This window comes from Martes martes (assembly GCF_963455335.1).
Source record: "Martes martes genome assembly, chromosome: 16".
Taxonomy (NCBI): domain Eukaryota; kingdom Metazoa; phylum Chordata; class Mammalia; order Carnivora; family Mustelidae; genus Martes; species Martes martes.
This window is the reverse complement of record NC_137904.1, coordinates 32,016,148-32,038,566: the sequence shown is the minus strand read 5'-3', so window position 1 is coordinate 32,038,566 and position 22,419 is coordinate 32,016,148. Positions and strand designations below refer to the sequence as shown.

The 22,419-nt window shown below is 37.6% G+C and overlaps 1 protein-coding gene across 1 annotated transcript in view; it reads left to right on the top strand.

The window, feature by feature from the left end:
* Positions 1-22,419, top strand: part of GDPD1 (glycerophosphodiester phosphodiesterase domain containing 1) — a 53,475-nt gene that overhangs the window by 2,943 nt on the left and 28,113 nt on the right. The window contains exon 2 of the mRNA XM_080826821.1: positions 10,450-10,492. Coding sequence (XP_080682947.1) covers positions 10,450-10,492 — 43 coding nt within the window. The remainder of the gene's footprint in view (positions 1-10,449; positions 10,493-22,419) is intronic.

The following is a 22,419-nucleotide window of genomic DNA, read 5'->3' as shown; positions in this document are numbered from 1 at the left end:
TAGGATATGTTCATACATCTGCCTCCCTTAGTTCATTAAGGGGAGGTTTCAGATTTTATTAATGCTTCTGTCGATAGCTTCAGCGCAGATCCTAACATAATCAAAATAATAAATTATTGTCTGCTAATTACTGCATGCTAGGTCCCTCCCATGTATTTCCTAATTTATTTGACCAAAGAACACCTTTTATAACTACAATGTATTGATGAAACACCGATAAGATCAAAGATAGACCCTTTGGATCAAATGGAGAGCAAGCAATAAGTCCATTTTCTTAATTTCTCTATGAAAGCATGAATTTTATTAATATTCTTTCCAATTGCATAAGTAATTCATGTTCATGGTAGAAATTTGGAAAATATAGAAATGAAAAAAGAAAAAATAGCTCCTAAAACTTTACTATCTGGATATAATCTCTGTTAAAATTTTGAAGTATATCCTTTAAATACCTGTTTTCTGATATTTGTAATCATAGTGTATATATATTTTTTATTTATTTAAGACACAAAGAGAGAGAGAGAGACAGAGACAGAGCTTGAGCAGAAATAGGCTCCTGACTGAGTAGAGAGCCTGATGTGGGGCTCTATTCCAGGACCCTGGGATCATGATCTAAGCTGGAGGCAGATGCTTAACCCACTGAGGCATCCAGGCACCTCCTGGAATCACAGTGTATGTACATTTATTTTAGATGCCAACTGAATTGGCTATAGGTACGACTGCAGGGAAATATGGAAATAAGTTACTCTAATACTCCTTAATCTATCTCCATGAAGCAACTACATTAAGCAACAGGCTTAAAAAAAAAAAAAAAGTTTATGTACTAGGATTCAGTGGCCAAAGAATAAAAAGAATTGCCAACCCATGAAATCCCTACCTTCCCTTTTAATCTTTCACCCTCAATCTTGAGACAGAGTATTGTCACAATCTGGGTAACCTGCCACAGAATAATTTGGCAAGTAGTAAGTTTGAGGGTAAATTTGCTGTTGGACGCTGGCTGCTTCTGGGTCCTAAACTTTAAAGGATGAAATTAAAGCATCAGTTTGAGTCTTAAAATTGTCACGGGAAGTGGCACTCTGCAGTTGCATCCTTAAACATATTCTATGTCAGGGTATCAATTATTTCTCTTCTTGTTCCCTCATTCCTATATTTAGGGAACTCTTCCTCACTTTCCAATGAGGACTCTTTTCCTTCCTCCTTCCCTCCCTCCTCCCCTCCCACCATTCCTTCCTTCCATAATCCCTGCATCCAACATGGGGCTCAAATTTACAACCCCAAGATCAAGAGTCACATGCTCGGGGCACCTGGGTGGCTCAGATGGGGTTAAGCATCTGCCTTTGGCTCAGTTCATGATCCTGGGGTCTTGGGATTGAGCCCCATGTCAGGCTATCTGCTCAGCAGCTTCTCCCTCTTTCTCTGCCTGCCACTCCCCCTGCTTGTGCTCTCTCTCTCTGTCAAATAAATAAATAAAATATTTATTTAAAAAAAAAAGTCACACGCTCTTCATCTGAGCTAACCAGGTGCCCTTTCAACACGAACTTTTTCCTCATTCATTTCCTCAACTGGTTCACTCATTCCTACTGATAACTTATTAGCAATGAAGTTGTTTATCATTTATTTAATACTACTTTTCTGCTTAAGAAGGCAAACTAAAATGTACTTATTTTCAGCAATGGCTAAAAAATATGTATGTCTTAAATTGTATACAAGTTTAGAAAAATTAAATATAAAAATATCATATAGAAAAATTACTGAAATTATGACAGATACATAATAAAAACCACTTACCATTAAAGAGAGCATACATGTGGTAGTTAGTTGGTAAATGCTGCCTGTGTATCAATATACAGTTTGAATATCCTTCTGTGCTACTAATGTGTTTAATTTTTTCTTATACCTGTACATACAGATTTCACTAGTTTTTTCCTCTTGAGATACAAAACCAAGTCTGCAGTGTGCCAGGGAACCCATATTGAGAAATGCTCTTAGTATACACCATTTCTACTCCTTACAAGCTCTTTATGCACTTACGTAAATTACATATCCTATTTCCAAGGCACACTGTAAATGTTGAAGGAACAAGTGAATTTAGAAATAAAGAAGAGGGCATCTGGTTGGTTAAGGTCCTGACTCTTGATTTCAGCCCAGGTCATGATCTCAGGGTTATGAGATTGAGCCCCTGTGTTAGGTTCTGTGCTGGGCTTGGAGACTGCTTCAGATTCTCTCTCCCTCTCCCATTGCCCTCCTCCCTGCTTGTGTGCTCTCTCTCTCTCTTTAAAAAAAAAAAAAGTGTGGGGGGCGCCTGGGTGGCTCAGTGGGTTAAAGCCTCTGCCTTCAGCTCGGGTCATGATCCCAGAGTCCTGGGATCGAGCCCCAAATTGGGCTCTCTGCTCGGCAGGGAGCCTGCTCCCTCCTCTCTCTGCCTGCCTCTCTGCCTACTTGTGATCTCTGTCTGTCAAATAAATAAAATCTTTAAATCTAAATCTAATCTAAATCTAAATCTAAAATCTTTAAATCTAAATCTAATCTAAAATCTAAAAAAAAAAAAAAAAAAGGGTGGGGGTGCACCTGGGTGGCTCAGTGGGTTTAAGCCTCTAAGACCTTTGGCTTCGGTCATGATCTCAGGGCTCTGGGATCAAATCCCGCATCGGGCTCTCTGCTCAGCGGGGAACCTGCTTGCCCTTCTGTCTCTGCCTGCCTCTCTGCCTAGTTGTGATCTCTCTCTCTGTCAAATAAATAAATAAAATATTTAAGAAAAAAAAAGAAAGAAATGAAGAAGGAACTTACTCTGTTGCTTGATTTACTGAAAAATTTCATTTTGAGATCGGATCATATCTCAAACATTAGGATATGTTTTATTTGCACTAAGCTTTCTTATCCAATATCAGAAAATACTTAATTTTGAAGGTTTCTTTGTGTGCATGTGGCTAATGCATGGTCATATTTGTCATTGGTTTTCTAAACATCACACACACACTGATCGTGTAGACAAAGATGTTAGTAATGGTGGTTAGAGCCTATCTATAAAACAACTCTATAGTGTTTATTGGTATATAAAGCATTTGGGAGACAAAAAGAAAACAAAACAGACATTTCTTTCCTTCACAGCATCTAAATCTAATTAAAGATCCAAAAGAGAATGTTTCCTTTACTTTTCCTGTCCTATCAGAAATTAACTGATCACAGAGCATATGGGTGGCAGAGTTGATTATGTGTCTGACTCTTGGTTTTGGGTCAGGTCATGAACTCAGGATCATGAGACTGAGCCCCTTTTCAGGCTCTGCGCTCAGCACAGAGTCTGCTTGAAACTCTCTCTCCCTCTGCCCCTCCCCTGCTCTCTCTGAAGGAAAGAAAGAAAAAGAAAAAGAAAGAAACTGATTACAAAGTAATTATGAAACACTATATAAGAGAGAAAAAGTTAATATAGAGTGAAAACTTGGGAAGTATATAGTGAAGCTGTAAATAAAGAGAAATGGGACTCTTCAGAGAAATTTTTCTCAAAGCAGTGAAAAATGTGAACTGGAAGAGGGAGGCAGTATGATGTAAGCAGAGGAATTATAAACATATTAGGACAGCATGTAAAATCTGTGACACTCATTCTCTTTCCCATTTCATAATTTAATAACTAATTAAAAATTAAACATTTGTTTATATGTCAGATGGTGATTTGCAAAGCCAGGCATTGTTTAAACTGATCATGGAAGGAAAAGGAAAATTAGTGGCGAGCATGCTTCTATAAATGATATAACTAGTAACAAAAGGAATTCAAATAATTTCATGAGACAAGAGCTACCACCAAATAATTCCTTGGAGAGGAATGGCATACTCTTTAATTAGTCCCTTGGTTACTCTCCAGGCTTTCACCATATGAATCTAACAGGTAATTTGTAGGTGTTATCATTGTGGAATTTATCTCCAAGCTTTATAAACAAGTAGAATATGGGAATAAGGACCAATATGAATAACGTATATAGTTTATGCTTGAATTGTAGTTCCCCTCGTTGGCTATGTGACTACCCAACTTTTTTCTGGTTGTGTGGGTTTTAATGAAATAATATATAAGGTGCTAAGTACAGTGTATAGCTTCTATTAAATATTGGTATCTTGATTGTCTTTCATTGTTTTATTTAATACTGGGTATTAATTTCGTAAACATACAAAATCAAAGATCTTAATGTTTTCATGCTTAAGCTGTTAGGTTTAAATGAATAACAAAATTAATATGGAAAGCAGACATAAAAGACAAACATGCAGACTCTGAATGTAAATATTAGTAAAAATTATATTACCTGTGGGAAAATTTATTTCAGAGTACTGAATCTCTATCCTATTTTTTCTAACTTGTTTTCCCCAAACCAAAACATCATTTCAATTCAGATATATGCAAAAGTATTAAGACTCAATGAACCTATCACCCAGATACAAACAATTACTATCATGTACTCAGTTTTTTTTTAAAAAAGGCAGTTTCAGGATGCCTGGGTGGCTCAGTTGTTAAGTGTGTGCTTTCGGCTAAGGTCATGATCCCAGGGTCCTGGAATCGAGTCCCACATTGGGCTCCTTGCTCATCAAGGAGCCTGCTTCTCCCTCTGTCTGCTGCTCCCCCTGCTTGTACTCACTCACTCACTCTCTCTCTCTCTCTCTCTGACAAATAAATAAATAACAAAATCTTTTAAAAAGATTTAAAAAGGCAGTTTCACTTAAGGATATATTTGATGTATTAATAAAAATTATTTTATTAAATTTCAGCCCTATATATATATGTAACTTTTTTTTTTTAGATTTTATTTATTTATTTGACAGATAGAGATCACAAGTAGACAGAGAGGAAGGCAGAGAGAGAGGAGGAAGCAGGCTCCCTGCGGAGCAGAGAGCCCGATGTGGGGCTTGATCCCAGCACCCTGGGATCATGACCTGAGCTGAAGGTAGAGGCTTTAACCCACTGAGCCACTCAGGCACCCTTGTAACTTTTTTTTTTTTTTTTAAAGATTTTATTTATTTATTTGACAGATCACAAGTAGGCAGAGAGGCAGGCAGAGAGAGAAGGGAGGAAGCAGGCTCCCCACTGAGCAGAGAGTCTGATGCGGGGCTCGATCCCAGGACGCTGGGATCATGACCTGAGCCGAAGGCAGCGGCTTTAACCCACTGAGCCACCCAGGCGTCCCCCCTTGTAACTTTTTAAAAAATATTTTATTTCTTTATTTGACAGAGAGAGATACAGAGAGAAAGGGAACACAAGCAAGGGGAGTGGGAGAGGGAGAAGAGTCTGAATGTGGGGCTCGATCCCAGGAACCTGGGATCATGACCTGAGCCGAAGGCAGACGCTTAACTGACTGAGCCACCCAGGCGCCCCCGTATCTTTTTCTTTGCACGTAACTTTTTAAAAATAAATGTCTTTTTTTTTAAATTTAATTTTAAGTAAGCTCTATACCCAACATGGGGCTTGAACTCATGACCCTGAGATCAAGAGTCACCTACGCTACCAACTGAACCAACCAGGCACCCTGAGTACACATAACTTTTATTTATTTTTTAATTTATTTTTTTAAAGATTTTATTTATTTATTTGACAGAGAGAGATTACAAGTAGTCAGAGAGGCAGGCAGGGAGAGAGGAGGAAGCAGGCTCCCTGCTGAGCAGAGAGCCTGATGCTGGGCTCGATCCCAGGACCCTGAGACCATGACCTGAGCTGAAGGCAGAGGCTTTAACCCACTGAGCCACCCAGGTGCCCCTAACTTTTATTTTTTTAAATTTTATCTATTTGAGAGAGTGAGAGAGCCATGCACAAGTGCATGTGCACGAGTTGGGTGAGGGGCAGAGAGAGAAGCAGACTCCCCAATGAGTGGAGAATGGACCTGGGGCTAGATCCCGGAACTCTGGGATCATGACCTGAGCCAAAGGCAGACACTTAACTGACTGAACCACCAGATACCCCACACAAAACTTCTCATATTTTGTGTGACAAAATTGGAAGTACATACAGAACACTTTTGTTGCATATCAAAGTATGATGGTGATTGTTTTGAGGAAAAGCACTTATGCAATCATTTGAATTGTGAGCTGAATTAGCCCTTATTTTCTTCTCACAGAACACCATTTTTACATAAAAAAAATGAAACCAGTTATTCAGACTCGGGTATTCAGCAGATGTAGTCTTGAAAATTATAAAATGAGTCTGTCATTAGAAGAAAAATAAGCTATATTTTAAGGCAGTGCCAGTGATTACATTTGAGGTTTCAAGCAAAAATTAGAAATTTGGAAAACTTGTATACTCCACTGTGAGCTTGATAGCTTTCTTACAGATTTTCCTGATGAGATGAGGAATTAACAAATGTGACTTTAAAAAATATTGTATAATGAAATGTGTCAATATTTAGAAAATCAGCATGATTCAGTGAATTAGTATTTTCCAAAGACCATGATATAAAACCATGCATGGGTGAAAGATTTATTCAAAGTTCAAGATGGACTTATGGGTGCCGATTCTTGATCTCAGCTCGGGTTTTGATCTCAGGGTTGTGAGTTTAAGCCCTGCTGGGCTTGGAGCCTACTTAAAAATACAAAGTTCAAAATGAAGCAGTGGATTTTCATATAATAGAGTATGAAAAAGTCATTCATATGGTTCAGATTTCACATTGCAAGTAACTTTTGAGAAACTACCCCTTTTGGGTACCTGGGTGGCTCAGTGGGTTAGGCCGCTGCCTTCTGCCAGGGTCATGATCTCAGGGTCCTGGGATCGAGCCCTGCATGAGGCTCTCTGCTCAGTGGGGAGCCTTCTTCCCACTCTCTCTTTGCCTGCCTCTTTGCCTACTTGTGATCTTTGCCTGTCAAATAAAATCTTCAAAAAAAAAAAAAAGAAAGAAAGAAAGAAAGAAAGAAACTACCACTTGTTAAATTTTGGTGCAATATCAAAAAAGAGTCTTTTCCAACTGGCTATCTGTGTGAAGGTTGGTATACATGAATGAAGCAGATATGAGAATGCAACTGCCTTCTATAAAGCATTAAAGAGATTTGCAAAAATGTAAAATAATGCCACTCTTCATTAAATATGGAAGATAATTAATTTTCATAAAATGTTAACAAAAAAAGCACTCTTTGTCTCTTTTGGTCATATTATAGAGTGTTTTGTTCTTGAATATTGATTATTTGAATAGAACATATTTCCATAGTTTTTGACTAAAACAAATACCAACTAGATTTTTTTTTTAAGAGAGAGAGAGAGAAAGAGAGGAGGGGCAGAGGGAGGGAGAGAATGCTAAGAAGACTCCACGCCAGCACAGAGCCCAACATGGAGCTTGATCTCACCACCCTGAGATCATGACCTGAGCTGAAATCAAGAGTCAGAGGCTTAATCGACTGAGTCACCCAGGTACCCCAACACCAACTAGATTTTTAAAAGTCACTTAACCAGACACTTAGGTGGCTCAGTTGGTTCAACGTCACATTTGGCTCAGGTTGTGATCCCGGGGTCCTGGGATCAAGCCCCAAGTTGGGCTTCCCACTCTGCAGGGAGCCTGCTTCTCCCTCTCTTTTTGCCTGTTAACCGCCCCCCCTCCCCCGCTTGCACTTTCTCTCTCTCTGTCAAGTAAATAAATAAAGTTAAGAAAATCTTTAAGAAAAAGTGAGGCACCTTGGTGGCTGAGTGGGTTAAGCCTCTGCCTTCAGTTCAGGTCATGATCTCAGGGTCCTGGGATCAAGCCCCGCATCGTGTTCTCTGCTCAGCAGGGAGCCTGCTTCCCCCTCTCTCTATGCCTGCCTCTCTGCCTACTTGTGATTTCTCTCTGTCAAATAAATAAAATCTTTTTTAAAAGGGGGGGGGGGCGCCTGGGTGGCTCAGTGGGTTAAAGCCTCTGCCTTCGGCTCAGGTCATGATCCCAGTGTCCTGGGATTGAGCCCCGCGTCGGGCTCTCTGCTCAGCAGGGAGCCTGCTTCCTCACTTCTCTCTCTGCCTGCCTCTCTGACTACTTGTGATCTCTGTCAAATAAAGAAATAAAATCTTAAAAAAAAAAAGAAAGAAACAGAAAAAGTAATTTAACCTTGAAAGAGCACTTACTTTTTTTTTTAAAGAGCAATTATTTTTACAAAAGCTATAATCTTCAGATTTACTTCATCTGTTTTCTATTGTGCATCAGCTGTAGTGACTAAAGTAAACCTAAAATCAAAGTAGCTTTTTTTACATGGGTATTCCTTTCTCTCTACTGAACTATGGAACTCTAGAACATTCAGCTAATATATTCATTTCTTCATGCTTTGTGTTTCTATTGATTATTAATTAGGTTGCCATAGAAGCACAATCTAACAATATAAGAGAAGAAAATTTTAATACTTTCACAAATATGTCCAGGTGGTATTGTATGTGAAACATTTTAATGCTAATACTTGAACAGTGCCATAAACTTGAAGTGTTTCTTTTTGCTAAAAAGAAATTGGCTGTTTTTCTTGAGTATTTGGAAAAGTATTTCCTAAGTGTTTTTCCTGTACATTCCATTAATTATTTAATAATACTGAAATCTTTTAGTTTTAAAATATTTTAAATCTTATGGCTAGCATGTTATGTTAAGTATATATAAAATTAGATAATTAGATACTTTGTATCTGTGTCCTTTTTGTCATTGCAATATTTGTCACTCATCAGTCAGTGGACATCCACCAAGTACCAGTTACTGTAACAGTGGCAATAGCAATAATAATAGCAGTAATCCTTTACTTTCACTGAATATTAACTTTCATTAACTCCAGTGCCATTAATTATAAAATGCACATTTTCTTTTCTTGTTGAGGTAGGGGAGGGGCAGAGGGAGAGAGAAAGAATCTTAAGCAGACCCCAACCCCAGCACAGAGCCCAACACATGGCTCAGTCTTGGACTCATGAGATCATTACCTGAGCCAAAAGCAAGAGTCAGACACTTAACTGACTGAGCCACCCAGGCACCCCTAAAATGCACATATTTAACATACTGCTAAGAGAGAGAAAATCTTGCCAAATAAACTACTACACACCATCTGGGGCGCTTGGGGCGCTCAGTTGTTAAGCGTCTGCCTTCAGCTCAGGTCATGATCCCAGGGTGCTGGGATCAAGCCCTGCATCTGGGTCCCTGCTCAGTGGGAGGCCTGCTTCTCCCTCTCCTAATATCCCTGCTTGTGTTCCCTCTCTCACTGTGTCTATCTCTGTCAAATAAATAAAAATCTTAAAAAAAAAAAAAAAAAGACCCTCTCTAAGGTCTTTAAAAAAACAAAACAAAACTATTACACACCATCTGTTGTAAAATGCATCCTAACTTATGAGATGTTAAAAGGGAAAAACTCATTTTTCGAATTGATGACGTAGGACACCTGACATGTGAATTCATTTAACTACACCAATCCTATGAACTGGTGCCACCTTTATCCTCATTCTTTTTTTTTTTTTTTTTCTTTTTTAAGATTTTATTTTTGTGGGGAAGCTCCTGGCTCAGTCAGTATAGCATGTGACTCTTAATCTTGGGGTCATGAGGTTGAGCCCTACTTTGGGGATAGACTTAATAAAAATTTTTTTTTTAATTTTAATTTTTTAAATGTAATCTCTACCCCCAATGTGGGACTCAAACACACAACCCTGAAATCAAGAATCTCACACTCCACTAAGATAGCTAGTCATCCCTCATTCTTACAGATTAAGTAAGCTCAGCCTCAGGGAGGTTTTGTAACTTTCCCAAGGTCATGCAAATATCAAGTAGATTTGTGAGCAAAGATACTAACTCCACCTTTAACTACTGCACTACAGTTGTCTTCAGCCAAAGCGATTAAAACAGGAACTTATTTTCAGTAATTCATAGGAAAAGAAGGAGTCAGTTTAATAATTTATGCTATAATGTGATAAATTCTTACTAGAGAGATGCATAAGAGAGTTTGGGGATGCAGAGGAGATAGATTAACTGTTTCTGAGGAGGTGTATATATATATCAGGTCCTCTCCTGTCTTTCCTATGACGAGCAGATATTATAGCTTAAAAAGCATGTTTAGGTTCTAACCTTTCTGTGTTGCTGCGGCTTTGTTTTAATCTTTGATTCTTCCTGGTGCAGCCAAAAAGAATTCAAAATACCATTCATTACATTCTTTAAAAAACTTGTAATGTCTACACAGTATGTAAACATCGAGATTCACTAGATGTAGCTTATTAAAGTTAATTTCTGGAAAAATTAAAACGTTCAAATTAGGGGAGCCTGGGTGGCTCAGTCGGTTAAGCATCTGCCTTCATTTAGATCATGGTCCCAGGGTCCTGGGTTTGGGCCCTGAGCCCTGCTCAGAGGGGAGTCTGCTTCTCCCTCTCCCTCTGCCTTCCACTTCTCCCTCCTACTCCTGTGTATGTGTGTGCTCTCTCAAATAAATTAATAAAATCTTTTAAAAATTAAAAAAAATTTTTTTAAGTTGAAATTAGCTAGTAAATGAAATGTAAATTTAATGTTTTCACAGGTGCTGGAGAAAATTTGGAGAATACAATGGCAGCCTTTCAGCAGTAAGTATATAAAAAGGTATTCTTTTTTTTTTTAAGGTATTCTTTTATAGTTTATCTTTCATAGTTTATCTTTGAAGTGATGATGATTCACAAAGTGAAGGTAGTATACATGTCACATCCACTTGTGATAGTTGTTTCTATCTTATTAAAATCTCTTTCTTTTTTTTTTTTTTTAGTTTAGCTAGTCTGAAGTGTTACAAAGAGTGTTTGGCTTTTGCATAACTGAAAAACTAGATCAGAGTTGTGGGTAATCAAAAGATACTATAGTTCTAACGCTGAAAGAAGGCATTTGTAACAAGGAACACACTGTGTGTAATGCTAATTAGTCTTGGAGAGAAGAGAAAAGAAAATGAAACAACTGTTAACACTGGTTGCTGTTTATGAATAGGATTATGTGTCTGCCCTGTAATTCTTCTACAGACCTGAAGCTGTGATCTGGTCTTGTTTGAAGCCTTATGAGTGTTGGTCTTATTTTTTTGAAAAAAGTAAATTAGATTTTTCCCAATGTTTCAGGTCTCTTTTAGAGCACCACACAGAGAAGCAGCAGGAGAGACAGGAATGAAAGCTGATTGATAGCTTGTTCTCTGTCTCAGAGTAAATGATCATCATTGGTCTGTAGTAACGGTGAAAACAGTTTTCTTTTCCCTAAAAAATAAGGCAGAGGATATAAAAAGCTAAATTCCATGGAAGACATTACCTTTCCATATTTAGTAAGAAACATATTTTCTTATATATTTTTATGCATACATTGGGACTGAGAAATCAGAATTTGGCTTTTTTAAAAAAATATTACTATCTTTTTTTTAAAAGATTTTATTTATTTATTTGACAGACAGAAATCACAAGTAGGCAGAGAGAGAGGTAGAAGCAGGCTCCCTGCTGAGCAGAGAGCCTGATGCAGGGCTTGATCCCAGGACCTTGGGATCACGACCTGAACCAAAGGCCAAGGCTTTAACCCACTGAGCCACCCAGGTGCCCCTGGCTTAAGTTTTTATTCTGTTTCTCATCATTTAAAGGTACCTTAGAACTTAGGGGCGCCTGGATGGCTCAGTTTGTAGAGCATGTGACCCTTAATCTTGGTGTTGTAAGATCGAGCCCCACATTAGGCATAGAGATTACTTAAAAATAAATAAAATCAAAATAACAAAGACACCTGAGAGTTTATTTTTCCTGTTATCAGGTCCAAATGTACTGCTTCTCCATGTTCTAGTTTCATCTAAAGCCTATCCTCCTGTGTTTGTCATTGTTTATTCTTCCTGTTCTCCAATACAATAATACAATGCCTTTGACTAAAATCACCAAATGCTCTAAAACCCTAAAAATGCAAAAACTTTACTCCTGTCTGTGGAAAAAACTTTCCAGATTCTGAAACAAAATAATTTAACTTACTTTAAGTGAAAATAAAATGCAATAAAATAAAGTAAGTTACTTTATGTTATCTTCTCTACTGAGATCATATATGTAGGTATCTTTGGATATCTATATAATTATACATCTAGATATAATTAGATATATATAACATACATAATGCATATATATATAATTGTATTTGTGCATTTTACACTGAGACACATACACACATACACACATACATATACCTCCCCCCCATATACTATGATTTAACAAATATTTGTTCCCTGGCATGTAGTGATATATATTACCTGGGGAAAAAAATATTTATAACTTTGAGTGATTTTAGCATTTTTTATATTTCAGGTATATTATTATTTTGTGAGTTTCCCCCATATTTTTTGCTTACCAACCACCCTTATTTATGAAATTAAAATACTTGATTATATAATAAACCGTTTCTAAGAATGGTACATTTGTATAATAAATTATTTTTAAGGATGAGGTATAAATATTTTTATCTTTGAAGATTTTAATGAACTGAAAACCTTTTTGATATTTAAAGAATGTCTTACTTGGATGGTTTTTACTTACTAGATACAACATTACATTTCCCATCTTCAGATTTTATTTATTTATTTGACAGAGAGAATGGGAACACAAGCAGAGGGAGTGGGAAAGGGAGAAGCAGGCTTCCCACTGAGCGGGGAGCCAGATGCCGGGCTCAATCCCAGGATCCTGGGATCATGACCTGAGCCAAAGGCAGATGCTTAACAACTGAGCCACCCAGGAACCCTCCCCCCCCTCCTTTTTTTAAGATTTATTTGAGAGACAACTCGCAAGTGTGTGTGAGTGGGGGGAGGGGGGGAGGGAGAGACTCTCAAGCAGATTCCCCACTGAGCATGAAGGCCCAGTTGGAGCTCCGTCTCATGACCCTGAGACCCCAAGCCAAAATCAAGAGTCTGATGGTTCACCAGCTGAGCCACCCAGGTGCCCCTTGATTTTAACCTCCTAAAAATTTGTTGTTGGTGGTGGTTTTTGTGTTTTATCTTATGCATCAGTGCTCTTGCTATCAACAAATACTTTTGTTTTCATTTATAAGTATTCTGTTAGTAGAATATTTTAACTGCTGGGATGCTTAGGAGGTTTTTGTTTTTTGTTTTGTAATACCTGCTTCATGAGCAACAAGAAAAATCACGTAAACATACTCTTTTCAAGGTACAGTATATTAAAAAGGTGGAATTATAATACATACTTGGCAAAAGACAGATACTGTGCTTAAGTATGGTATATCTTTGATAGGATAAGTAGTTGAGGGAGAAAGAGTAAAAATATAATGAGCAGCTAAAACTTAGATCTTATTTATGTGCATGTGTAGATAAACACTTCACAAAGCATACATATTATGACATGGAAGTGAAAACAAGAAGATATTAGAGAAAGTATAAATAATTGGTGGGGGAAGGCTGGTTAAGATTAACCAGAAAATTGAAAAGATACCAAGACTAGAAAAGTTACCATTTGGTACAGAGGAAGAAGCTATTTTTATTATTTTTTAAGATTTTATTTATTTGAGAGATAGCGAACTCGAACTGGGGAGAGAAGCAGAGGGAGAGGGAGAAGCAGACTCCCCTGCTGAGCAGGGAGCCTGCCCTCAGGGCTCCATTCCAGGACCTGGGATCGTGACCTGAGCCAAAGGCAGATGCTTAACCCACTGAGCCACCCAGATGCCCCAGGAAACTATTTTTAAAACGTGAAATGTTTGGGGCACCTGGCTGTCTCAGCCCAGAGGACATGCAACTCTTGATCTTGGGGTTGTGAGTTCAAGCCCCACATTGATTACACACTGAGTAGAGATTACTCAAAAAAAAAAAAAAAAAAAAAGGAAGGGGAAGAAATGTTAAATGTTTGAGATTAAGATGTGAGGGTATGTAGACAAGCTGTATTTAGGAAACTGAAAGGACTTTAAGACTGTATGGAAAATTAATTCATTTTAGTGGGTCTAAAGAAGTAATTAGGATTGGGGCACCGGGGTGGCTCAGTCAGTCATGCCTCTGCCTTCAGCTCAGGTCATGATCTTGGTGTCTTGGAATTGAGCCTCACATAGGGCTTCCTGCTCAGTGGGGAGTCTGCTTCTACCTGTCCCACTCCCTCTCTCCCTTCCCCTCCTTGCTCATACTCTCTCTCTCAAATTAATAAATAGTATCTTTAAAAAAACACACAAAAAATTAGGAAAAAAAGGATAATTAGGACTGAAGAGAAATTATTATATCTCACAATTCCTTCCTCCCTTCCTTCCTTCCTTCCCTTCTCTCTCCCTCCCTCCCTCCCCCTTTCCCTTCCTTCCTTCCTCCTCTCCTTTCCTTTCCTTTCCTTCTCTTTTCCTTTTCCTTTTTGTATGTCACAGTTTATAAAAAATCCTTAATATGGTTTATAAAATGCTTTCACAAATACCTTAGGTTATGAATATGGCTCTTCTGTAATTCCTTTGAGAGCAAGAATCTTTCCATATTAACCTCTCAACCCCTAACACCTAATTATGATGCTAATAGACTCTCACTAGTGGCTTACTGAACAAGATGTGGAATGGGGCACTCAAGATCAAAGAACATTAACAGAAGACAAATGAAGGAGACAGAAACCATCCATAATAAGCGGAAAACCAGAAACTAAGGAATTGTACTACACACACACACACACACACATATGGAGTCACTAAGCCCTTGAGTATGTAAAATCTAGCTCTTAAGAGCTAATAAAACTAGGTTATTAAACCAGGCCGCCTTTGTAAATGCCCATAGGACAATTTGATCCCCATGGTATTAACATGAATGGTAAAAGAAAGAAACAAATTGTTTTAGCAGTAGCTGGAAGTGTAAGTTGGCAGACGGTCAAAGTAATTAATCAGTGACCTAGTTCTCATGATACATTTTTCAGAATATCTAATTAATACAATACTAATTTCTCATCTATGAAATGGGAATAATAACAAACCTCAGGGGTGTGAGGAATAAATGAGATTCAAATAAATTCCTTAATATAGGGTCTGTTACGTATTTATTTGTTTGTTTTTGGGTTTACTATTTTTAATTTTTTCCAAATTTTTATTTAAATTCTAAATAGCGTTTATCATATAGTGTATAGGGTCTGTTTTAAATTGTTCATGTATTGTTCCTGTGGAGTTTCAAGTAATTTCACATCTTTCAGAGCTAGAGTTTTTATTTCTTTTTCTGGTAATGTTGAAGCCTTGACTTCCCTTTTTCTGTCTGTAATCAGCTTGTCAGAAAATCAGCTATTTGGGGGCACATGGGTGGTTCAGTTGGTTAAGAGTGGGACTCTTGATTTTTGCTCAGGTCATGATCTCAGGGTCATGAGATGGAGCCCCAAGTGGGGCTCCATGCTCAGCAGGGAGTCTGCTTGAAATGCTCTCCCTCTTTCTCCTTCTGTCCCTCCCCTGCTTGCTCATATTCTCTTTCTCTCTCCAACATAAATAAATATTTTTTTAAAATTCAGCTATAAGGGACGCCTGGGTGGCTCAGTTGGTTAAGCAGCTGCCTTCGGCTCAGGTCATGATCCCAGCGTCCTGGGATCGAGTCCCACATCGGGCTCCTTGCTCGGCAGGGAGCCTGCTTCTCCCTCTGCCTCTGCCTGCCACTCTGTCTACTTGTGCTCACTCTCGCTCCTCTCTCTCTCTGACAAATAAATAAAAAAAAAAAAAAATAAAGAAAACCTTTTAAAAAAAAAAAATAAAATTCAGCTATAAAATATCTGGTGCTTCAATTGAAGTAGATGCATTTTATCATATTTGGGAAATTTTGAAGGCCAAAGTGATAAAAAAAATTTCCTTTTTCTAGCTATGTTCTAGCTATTTGTATATCAAATTTAGGATAATTTTATTAGGATAATTTACAAATTGTCCTGGATGTACTCATTTACTATTGCTTTAAATTTTTACTAGCTTATTGATAAGAGATAAGCATAGAGTAAATAGAAAATATATTTTTTAAGATTTTATTTATTTATTTGACAGACAGAGATTAAGAGTAGGCAGAGAGGCAGGCAGAGAGGGGTGGGGGAAGCAGGCTCTCCGCTGAGCAGGGAGCCCAATGTGGGGCTCAATCCCAGGACCCTGGGATCATGACCTGATGAAGGCAGAGCCTTTAACCCACTGAGCCACCCAGGCGCCCCTAGAAAATACTTTTTATATAATTTCTGAACATTTCTAAAAACAGCCAACATTTCAGCTAAAGGGAAACTTTAAACTTAGATTTCTCAGGTAAAATGTATAAATATTTTTTATTTTAATTTTTAATTTTTAAAATTAACTTCTAAAATTTTATTTATTGTGCTTGCTTTAGCAGCACGTATACTAAAATCAATCAATCAATCAATCAATCAATTATTTTAAGTAGGCTCCATACTGGGTGTGGAGCCCAATGCAGAATTTCTTTATTTTATTTTTTATTTAAAAAAAAAAACTTTATTTATTTGAGATAGAGTGAAAGAGAGAGAGAGAAAAGAGCATAAGCAGAGTGGAGGGGCAGAGAGAGAGGGAGAAGCAGGCTCCCTTCTCATGACCTGAACTGAAGGCAGACACTTAACTGACTTAGCCTCCAGGTGCCCTGCATAATTTTTTAAATACAGAAAAATATAGATAACCGCTGCTCTTACTCCCCTTCATATACACATACAAATAATAATAATAATAATAATAATAATAACAAAAGAAAGATATGCACATGACCAAAAATCAGTAGTACCAAATTTTTTTTTTTTTTTAGCTATATGAAGGATTTCAGGATTTTATTTCAAAACTTTTTGCTGGCTACATATATTGTTTACAGTTTCTACATTTCTTATTCTTTTTAAAAAAATTGAACAGTATAACAATATTTAAGGAAATTTAAAAATACAGAAAACTAAATCTACCAAAAACTGTTTTTGTTTGCTTCTTTTTGCATTTTATTTTTACACATTTGTGGTTCTAGCACACAACTGACCAATATTCTCTTTTAAAGGTGGATATCCTTTAGAAGAGGACACATAAAGTTAGTTATTTACATCTTAGTAATAATTACATTAAGGAACCAAGTTAGTTTGTTTTAAAAACATTAAGAAACTTTTACTCAATTGCTAAAACTTTATGCCTTAATTGATATATTTATATACAAATTTATATTTGCATTTTTATATCATTTTTATATTCTGTGTTTCAAGCTTAAGTATAAAACAGAAGATACATTCACCCCACTTAGGAGATCACAGGCAAAATAAGAATCATGAGTGCTTATGTATTTAAAAGGATGTTCAGTTTTTCGTAGATTAAATTCCTGCTGTAATTCATTCTGTTGGTGATCAGTAAATTGGTGTCCAAAATGTTGTCTTTTAGATACAATATATTAATAATGGAAGTATCCTTATTTTGCCACTTTAGAAGTTCATATTCTAAAAACAAATAATTCTGGATGTCTGGGTGCCTCAATGAGTTAAGTCTCTGCCTTAGGCTCAGGTCATGATCTCAGGGTCCTGGGATGGAGTCCCTGCATTGGCCTCCTTGCTCAGCAGGGAGCCTGCTGCTCCTCCTGCTTATGTTCTCTCCTCTCCCTCTGACAAATAAATAAATAAAATCTTAAAAAATAAAAATAAAAAGGGGGCACCTGGGTGACTCAGTCAGTTAGGTGTCTGTCTTCAGCTCAGGTCATATATCCTGGGGTCCTGGGATGGGCCCCATGTCAGACTCCCTGCTCCCTGGACAGTCTGTTTCTCCCTTTCCCTCTGCCCTTCTCCCCTGCTCATGCTGTGCTCTCTCTCTCTCTCATGCTATCTCCCTCTCTCAAAGAAAGAAATAAAATCTTTTTAAAAAAAAACAACAAAAATTCAAGCAATCTATGTGATGTAAAAAATTGGCCTGCTCAAATCTCTAGTTCCAGTCCCAGAAATACAACTTATTAGAGATAAGCCCTGTAACAATTTGGCCTGTATCTTTTCTAGTCTTTTTAATATATAAACTACACTTCAATTAAAAAATTATTTTTCCAAATCAAACAAAATTATACATAAACTTTATTTTACATCACAAGGATCCTATCTTACCTGCTTTTTTCATTCAGATATACTTCAAAAATGCCATTCCATGTGAATATTTTATTCTTTTAAGAACAGTACTTACTATGGATATGGATTATCACTGATGATCATTTAGATGCTAGCAGGATAATAATTAAAATTTAAAATGTTAATAGATATCTAATAGATAAGTAAAACATGGCTTTAGGCTACTCATTTAGAAATGTGTTGGATACCTGTGATATGCCCAACATCATGAACATTAGAAAGTATGGAGCAGACATAGGCCTTTCCTCTCTAGGAATTCAATCTTACTGTAGAGACCTGACCTCATATAAAGCCACCAGTAAACAATTCAAGTGCATGGGAATCTATTGCACAAACATAATTCATCTACTTTTGTATCTTCTCACCCTGTTCTGCTCACCACAGCTCTTACTCTTTCCATTCTTGAATTTTGAAAAGAAAAATTGTTTCTTTCTAAAACTTTCTCCCTGCTCCACCCATGTTTACTTTTCTTCATCTTGAAATGTCACCCATGGTGATTAGTGCATAGAGTGTTAGATGGGCATTTTACATAGAGTTTTTTAAACAAATATTTATGGAGTACCAGCTGTGCAAGGTCCTGTGCCTGGGCACTAGGAATGTAAGAGTAAACTAGTCATAGCCCACGAACCCTTTACTTAAAGAACTCCTGTCTCACTGGGCAAGGGGAGATAAATGGGTATGTTCAAAACAGTGTGGTAAATACTATGACAGAGTAAACACAGGGTGCTACAGGAAGTCCTGGCAATTTAGTGACCCAGTCTAATCTGGGGGGATTGGGAAAGATATCCCGAAATGGTTTCTAAGCTTAGACCTGAAGGATGAGTTAAGACTCAGCAGATAAGGGGCGCCTGGGTGGCTCAGTGGGTTAAAGCCTCTGCCTTCGGCTCAGGTCATGGTCTCAGGGTCCTGGGATTGAGCCCCACATCGGGCTCTCTGCTCAGCGGGGAGCCTGCTTCCCCCCCTCTCTCTGCCTGCCTCTCTGCCTACTTGTGATCTCTGTCAAATAAATAAATAAAAAATCTTAAAAAAAATAAAGTTAAAAAAAAAAAGAGTTAGCAGATAAGTGGTGCCTGGGTGCCTCAGTGGGTTAAGCCTCTGCCTTCGGCTCAGGTCATGATCTCAGGGTCCTGGGATCAAGCCCTGCATTGGGCTCTCTGGTCAGCGGGGAGCCTGCTTCCCCCTCTCTCTCTGCCTGCCTCTCTGCCTACTTGTGATCTCTGTCTGCCAATAAATAAATAAAATCTTAAAAAAAAAAAAAAAGAGTTAGCAGATAAGGGAAGAAAGACTTTAAAAAACCTGTTACTGTGTGTATATAATATACATTCCATAAAATGCACAATCTAAGTATATAGCCCAGTAAATTTAAACATAATGTATATACCTTTGTAACCCTCACTTAGATAAAGATGTAGAACATTTCTACCACTCTTGAAGGTATCCTTGTGACCTTTCCCAGTCCACATTACTTGCCCCTAGAAGGCCATTATTCTAATTTCTATTACGATGAATTGATTTTGCTTGTTTTCGATAACATAAGTGTGATCATACAGTATTTACACTTTTGTCTCTGGCTTTTCTTTCTTCATTTTGTATCTGTAAGATTTATCCATGATGTGTGAAATAATGTTGGGTTTTTTTAAAGATTTTATTTATTTATTTGAGAGAGAGAAGGTGAGTGAGTGAGAAAGAGAGCATCAGCAGGGGAAGCAGGAGGCAAAGGGAGAGGGAGAAGCAGACTCTCCCCTAGGCAGGGAGCCTGATGCAGGACTTGATCCCAGGATCCTGGGATCGTGACCTAAGCTGAAGGCAGACGCTTAACCGAGGGAGCCACCTAGGTGTCCCTGTTATCTGTTTTTTAATAGCCAAATGCATTCATTCCTCTCAGATATATACTTAGCAGAAGTGGAATTGCAGGATCATAGGGTAGGTCTACATTTATACCTTCCAAAATGATAGTACCAGTTGACCCTCACGCCAGCAATATAGAGTTCCAGTCCTCCACTGTCTTTCTACTTTGTTGTCAGTCCTTTAATCTTAGCCACTGTAGTGGCTATGTAGTGCTATCTCATTGTGGTTTTAATTTACATTTCCCTGTTGAATTTTGATGTTGAACATCTATTCATACACTTACTGGCCATTTGGAAATCCTCATCTGTGAAGTGCCTGTTCAGATGTGCATTTGTTATTTTACTGTATAGTGTTTTTCTTGCAAAAGACATTTCAGGCAGAAGAGTATTAAAAGTGTGGGGGTGTTTGGGGTGTAAGGTGCAAGGTGGGGAAGAGGTATAGAGAGCTGATATTATCATCACTGTTTTGCAAGTAAGGAAACTGAAGCGTGAAGAAGCTAAAAATAACTTGCCCAAGTAAGTGGTAGAGCCAGTGTCTGTGCTCTTTATCCCCCAACTTTCTTGAGGTATAACTGACAAATTATAATATATTTCATATAAAATGTGATGATTTGATATGTGTATACATTGTGAAAGGATTCTCACCATCAAGTTAATTAACATACCCATCACCTCACATATTTACCCTTTTTCGTGCAGTGTTTGTACTCCTTAACCACTGTGATATTCCCTTTGTAAAAGTCATAGGATCTCAAATGTGAAAGGAAGCTTAGAGATTGTCTGATCTAATCCTTTCATTTTTTTTTCTTAAATTAAAAAAAATTATTTTATCACGATAAAATATATACATAACATAAAACTTACCATTTTAACTGTTTTTAAGTGTACAGTTCAGTGTCCTTAAATACAATCACATTGTTATGGAACCATCACCACTATTCATCTCCAGAACTTTTTTTCTGTACCAAAACTCTGGACCCATTCAGTAATAATTCCCTAACTCCCTTCCCACCAGGCCCTGGTGACCACCATTCTACTTTCTATTTCTATTAATCTATTTTAGGTATATTTATATAAGTGTGGAAACATTAAATATTTATATTTTTGTTTTTGGCTTTTTTCACCTAGCATAATGTTTTGTTTTGTTTTTTTTTAAAGATTTTATTTATTTATTTGACAGAGATCACAAGTAGGCAGAGAGGCAGGCAGAGAGAGAGAGGAGGAAGCAGGCTCCCCGCTGAGCGGAGAGCCCGACGTGGGGCTCGATCCCAGGACCCCTGGAACCACGACCCGAGCCGAAGGCAGAGGCCTTAACCCACTGAGCCACCCAGGCGCCCCTGCCTGGCATAATGTTTTAAAGATTTGTTCACTCACGTTGTGGCATATACCAAAATTCCCTTCCTTTTTCTTTTTTTTTTAAGATTTTTTTTATTTTTAAGTAATCTCTCCACCCAACATGGGCCTCTAACTTACAACTCCGAGATCAAGAGTCACATACTCTACCAACTGAGGCAGCTAGCCAGGCTCCCCAGAATTCCCTTCCTTTTTAAGGCTGAATAATATTTCTTTTTAGGTATATACATTTTGTTTATCTATTCATTAGTTGATAGACAGTTAAGTTGCTTCTACTTTTGGCTGTTATGAACAATTCTTCTATGAATATGGTCGTATAAATATTTCTTTAACTCCCTTCTTTCAAATCTTTTCTGTGTATACCTAAAAGTGGAATTGCTGGATCATATGGTAAATCAATGTTTAATTTTCTTGAGGAACTGCCATTTTATATTCCCACCAACAATATACAAGGGTTCCAATATCTCCACATCCTGGCCAATACTATTTTTTTTTCTTTTCTTCCTTCTCTTTTTAATAGCAGCCACCCCAAAAAAACCAAATTGTGGTTTTTTTAAAAAAAAGTTTATTTATTTACTTATTTATTTATTTTAAGTCATCTCTACACCCAATGTGGGGCTCAAACTTAACAACCCTGAGATCAAGAGTTGCACACTCTTCCAGCTGAGCCAGCCAGTTGCCCCTCTTATTGTGGTTTTGACAGGATTTCACTAATGATTAGTGATCTTTCCATGAGCTTATTGGCATGTCTTCTTTGGAGAGACGTCTATTCAAGTCCTTTCCCCATTTTTGAATCAGGTTACATTGTTGTTGAGGTTTAGGAGTTCTTTATATACTGTGGATATTAATCCTTTATCACATAGATGATTTGCATGTATTTTCTCCCATTCTGTAGGCTACTTTTTTTTCACTTCTTTAAAAACTTTAAATTCAATTAATTAACGTATGATGTACTATTAGCTTCAGAGATAGAGTTCAGTGATTCATCAGTCTTGTATAATACCCAGTGTCCATTACATCACATGCCTTCCTTTTTTTTTTTTTTTTAAGATTTACTTATTTATTTATTTGACAGACAGAGATCATAAGTAGGCAGAGAGGCAGGCAGAGAGAGAGGGGGAAGCAGGTTTCCTGCTGAGCAGAGAGCCCGAAGCAGGGCTCGATCCCAGGACCCTGGGATCATGACCTGAGCCCAAGGCAGAGGCTTTAACCCACTGAGCCACCCAGGCACCCCATCACATGCCTTCCTTAATGTCCATCTCC